General features: G+C 42.6%; 1 protein-coding gene across 1 annotated transcript in view; it reads left to right on the top strand.

The window, feature by feature from the left end:
- The window catches only part of LOC144239787 (transmembrane 9 superfamily member 2-like), a 66390-nt gene that overhangs the window by 45442 nt on the left and 15623 nt on the right, over positions 1-5325 (top strand). Inside the window, exons 9-10 of the mRNA XM_077773964.1 lie at positions 1991-2150; positions 3717-3865. Coding sequence (XP_077630090.1) covers positions 1991-2150; positions 3717-3865 — 309 coding nt within the window. The remainder of the gene's footprint in view (positions 1-1990; positions 2151-3716; positions 3866-5325) is intronic.

Raw genomic sequence — 5325 nt, 5'->3', positions numbered from 1 at the left:
TCCATTCCTCACCCTGCCATTCCAAGCCTTCCACAACCTAGCTTCTGCCCACCTCTTCAACCTCATCTTTTAGGCTTTCACATACACTCGCACCCATATGCTTGCCCATACTCACCTCTAGCGCTGAGCCAGCTTGTCTGGAACAAATAGGAGCATGATGACTGGGCTTGCCTGGTGAGTTAGCCAGTAGATTCAGCAGCTGACCTGTTGCCTTTTTAAAAAAAATTTTTTTTTAATTTATTTCTGAGAGAGAGAGAGAGACAGTGTGAGCAGGGGAGGGGCAGAGAAGAGGGAGACACATCAGAAGCAGGCTCCAGGCTCTAAACTGTCAGCACAGAGCCTGAGGCAGGGCTTGAACCCACAAACTGAGATCATGACCTGAGCTGAAGCCAGATGCTTANTTCTGAGAGAGAGAGAGAGACAGTGTGAGCAGGGGAGGGGCAGAGAGAGAGGGAGACGCAGAATCTGAAGCAGGCTCCAGGCTCTGAGCTGGCTGTCAGCACAGAGTCTGACGCGGGGCTTGAACCCACGAACCGTGAGATCGTGACCTGAGCTGAAGTCGGCCGCTTAACCGACTGAGCCACCCAGGTGCCCCTGACCTGTTGCTTTTGAATGATTAATTTAAAGCTCTTGTTTTAAGTGAACACTTATTGGACTTGAGCCTTATAGCCCATTTCAGTTTAGGATTCCAAAATCTGTTTTTAGGGGCACCTGGGTGGTTCAGCGGGTTAAGCGTTTGACTCTTGATTTCTGCTCAGGTCATGATCTAGCGGGTTTCGTGAGTTCAAGCCCTGCATCGGGCTCTGCACAGACAGCTTGGAGCCTGCTTGCCATTCTCTCTCTCCCTCTCCCTCTCTGCCCCTTCCCCACTCACACTGTCTTTGTCTTTCTCGAAATAAATAAATAAAACGTTACAAAACTTACAAACTCTGTTTTTATTATGTATTTTCTTTTTGTTTAAAAGCTTATTTATCTATCTATCATCTATCTATCTATNGCCGCTTAACCGACTGAGCCACCCAGGTGCCCCTGACCTGTTGCTTTTGAGTGATTAATTTAAAGCTCTTGTTTTAAGTGAACACTTATTGGACTTGAGCCTTATAGCCCATTTCAGTTTAGGATTCCAAAATCTGTTTTTAGGGGCACCTGGGTGGTTCAGCGGGTTAAGCGTTTGACTCTTGATTTCTGCTCAGGTCATGATCTAGCGGGTTTCGTGAGTTCAAGCCCTGCATCGGGCTCTGCACAGACAGCTTGGAGCCTGCTTGCCATTCTCTCTCTCCCTCTCCCTCTCTGCCCCTTCCCCACTCACACTGTCTTTGTCTTTCTCGAAATAAATAAATAAAACGTTACAAAACTTACAAACTCTGTTTTTATTATGTATTTTCTTTTTGTTTAAAAGCTTATTTATCTATCTATCATCTATCTATCTATCTATCTATCTATCTATCTATCTATCTATCTATTTTGAGAGAGAGAAAGTGCGCACAAATGGGTGAGGGGCAGAGAGAGAGAATCCCAAGCAGGATCCACACTGTCAGTGTGGAGCCTGACACAGAGCTCCATCTCACGAACCTGGAGGTCATGACCTGAGCTGAAACCAAGAGTCGGATGCTTAACTGATGGACTGAGCCACCCAGGTGCCCCTAGTATACGCATTTTCTTAATTGTGTTCACTCTGTTGCATATTGAGGTTTTCCATAGTATATTACTCTACATCTCATTTGTTTTCTGCTGGACTCTGGAGGTGCAAAGGCAAGTAGGATGTGGAAATGATGTCCAGTAATGAACTGCTATCTTATTATATGGTATTGGGTTTAAGTTCCAGCTCAATGACTGGTTTTCCACAGAGAGATTTAATATTCTTTTAGGATATGGCCTTATAATTTATTATATCCTTTCCACCAAAAGAATGTTCTGATATTCACATCAAGTATGATTTTAACATTTTCCCGAAAGCATATTGTTTCCTGATGACTCTTTTTCTCCCTAGTATCGTCTTTGCCGACCTCTTTTTTATGAACCTGATTCTTTGGGTGGAAGGCTCATCGGCTGCCACCTCCTTTGGTACTCTGATAGGGAGTCTCGCAGTGTGGTTTGGAATTTCAGTACCACTAACATTTGTGGGTGCTTACTTTGGAACCAAGAAAAAGGTAAATGTCTAAAATACTGCTTTGGACCATTGATGTCTGAAATAATACCTTGATGTGCATATTACTATACATGGAATGTGAAATGTACCATTGGAGAAAACTACAAAGAATCATCCTATTATTCATTTATTTAAATGTTTATTTATTTTCGAGAGAGAGAGAGACAGAGTGCAAGCAGGGGAGGGGCAGAGAGAGAGGGAGACACTGAATCTGAAGCAGGCTCCAGGCTCCGAGCTGTCGACACAGAGCCTGATGTAGAGCTCGAACCCACAGACCGTGAGATCATGACTTGAGCCGAAGTCAGATGCTTTAATTGACTGAGACACCCAGGCACCCCTAGCATCATCTTTTAAAAAATATTTTATTTTTAAGTAATCTCTACACCCAGCATGGGGTTCGAACTCACAACCCCAAGATCAAGAGTCACACGTTCTTCTGACTGAGCCAGCCAGGTGCCCCAAAATAATCATTTCAGAATAAAAGACTTGAAAAATTTTTAAAAATGGAACACAGCAACCCTTTAAAAGACATTATTTAATGTACTCCGCACTTTATAGGTTGTGTAAATTTCTCTCTCTGTTGGACAAAATTAAAAGGATGTATTGTAGGAAGGCGGACCTCGACCAGGTCAGTAAAGAATACAGTGGGGAAAGAAAGCTAAGGTACAGTGTGAAAAATGGAGCTGTTGAGTTTATAGATTTGAAGTTAGCCTGTCCTAGGTTTAGAGTAAAGGAGCAGGACACTGAAAAGACACACTGGGGCCACTCTGCAAAAGGAACGTACAGAGACATACTGTGAGTTTGCAGGGGAGAAATCAGACAAGACAAAACAGAAACTGGGGGTCCACAGAGAGCCGAAAAAAGAAAAATGTCTGGAAACCATGGACACATTTTAAGAGAAATTCTGAGACGACTTTTTGACATGTATTACTTCAAATTGGAATAGGCACCACTAAATCATGTCCAGTCTCTCCCTTGAAACTGACAAGAAATGATAAGCATCCTTACTGCCTCACTGTGTGCTTGAAATGTGGCTGGTTCCAAACTGGTATGTGCTGTGAGGAGGTGTCAAATACACGGTGGATTTCAGACAGAACAACGGCAACCAAATTTAAAACATCTATTGTGTACTTCTTTTTTAAAAAGTTTTTTTGATGTTTATTTTTATTTTTATTTTTTATTTTTATTTTTTTTAAATGTTTTATTTATTTCTAGGAGAGAGAGAGACAGCGTAAACAGNCCCCTGTTGAGTACTTCTTACAGTGATGGCAAATGTAACTGAGACTATTTGGGAGTGTTACAGCCAATGAAATGTATTCATACATTAATTTTACCTGTTTCATTTTACTTTTTAAAACGTGGCTTCTAAAAACTTTAAAACCGCATATGTGGCTTGCATTATATTTCTATTGCACAGTGTTGGTCTAGCTCTGCCCGCCTGATGGCTCTGGATAAGTGTTTTGTGTCCCGTTCCGATTCAGGATTGTGATTGTCTTGTGATTACACGTATATAAATTCCCTTCAATTTCATGTCCTTCTGACTTCCACCTGCTTTCTCTTTGAGCAGTTTAGGTATCCAGTTCACATGAACCTGATTCCCCATCACATTCCTCAGCAGAGTATTTTTACGAAACCGCTGTTTGGCATTGTGGTCAGTGGCATTTTACCTTTTGGCTGTATTTTCATTCAACTATTTTTCATTCTGAACAGTATTTGGTGAGTACTGTATCTTTGCAACCTCAAAACGTCTTAACTATTGCTACATTAAATTCCCTATATTTCAAGGAGGTTAGGTTCTGGTATGGTGAACCTTCGTTTGCCTCTGGTTTTATCCAGGACATAGCCCTCTCACCCCGGGGGCGCTTCCTGAGGGAACTGAGACCTAATTCACAAGTTTCGAAAGACAGTTTTTGATGGAAACTTCTATGCAGGTTTCCTTTTTCAAAAAGCAATGACCTATTTTTAAGCCTTTAAAGATGACTTAAAAAGTTGGTTCATGGGGCACTTCTCTGAGCCTTTGCAGGGGTGGGGCAGGGGGATGTCCCTTGGAAGGGAGTGCCTAAAGATGGGGAGAGGCAGCCCTGATGTGTATCTGTTTTCCATACCGCCCTTCCATGCAAGATTTCAGAGTTTCTCTGCTAAAAATACTTTGAAGACCATGGACTTAGGGTCTTCATCTATACTGAGCTGTAAGTGATGTTTTTCTGCTGTCCTTTCTGTCAATCCGTAGTTCTGATGTCAGGATGCCTGCCTTCCTCACAGCTTTCCTCTTTTTATTTGCTACTTTGAATCTGTTGTGGTTTCAGAATTCTGATAAGCAAGATAGCTAGAAACGCAGGTCAGGTAAGAACCCAGGCTTTCCAAAGTGCGACAGTTCTTATTTGCAAAGCACCAAGCTTTGTGACAGCTAGTTAAGTTCTCCCCAGTCCCTTTTTCCTTGATTCCTGACTCTTTAAAAAAATTTTTTTAATGTTTATTTATTTTTGAGAGAGAGAGAGAGAGAGAGAGAGAAACAGCATATGAGCAGGGAAGGGGCAGAGAGAGAGGGACACAGAATCGGGAGCAGGCTCCAGGCTCTGAGGTGTCAGCACAGAGCCCGACGCTGGGCTCAAACCCACGAACCATGAGATCGTGCCCTGAGCCGAAGTCGGACGCCCAACCGACTGAGCCACCCAGGCGCCCTCTTAATTTCTGACTCTTGGCTGCATTCTGGTTTCAGGAGCTGGGCAAGTAGGGTGTCACTGAAGAGGGAGTTTTGGAGGTAGGGCAGAGGCCCCATTACATCAAATGGAGTAGCCAGTTGTGTGCGTTTCTGACACGTTCATTCCAAAGCGGGCTTTCAGACAAGGCTTTCAAGTGCTCCGAAGTTAGGCTTCATTATGCACATTAATTGTTCACCTGTTAAACAGCATTGTGGCAAATTTGCTTAAAAGATAAGCAATAAACACTCTTACCTTGTCAGCAACGAAATATTTAACATGCTGCAAAATAGATTATGTAGCTGGATTTTCCAGATGCTTTTGATGGGATAATTTTGAAGTGAAAACTAAAAGCTTCTTTGGACAAGTTAACTTTTGTTTCAATGAAAAGAAGTGTGCTTGCTGTCTACAACATTGTATATGCTTGTTATCTATAGAGATGATTCTCCCCAGCCCTCATTCTTTCTTCCTTGCACC

Source organism: Crocuta crocuta, unplaced genomic scaffold (genome assembly GCF_008692635.1).
Source record: "Crocuta crocuta isolate KB4526 unplaced genomic scaffold, BGI_CrCroc_1.0 scaffold241, whole genome shotgun sequence".
Lineage (NCBI taxonomy): Eukaryota > Metazoa > Chordata > Mammalia > Carnivora > Hyaenidae > Crocuta > Crocuta crocuta.
This window is presented reverse-complemented; position numbering and strand designations above follow the sequence as displayed.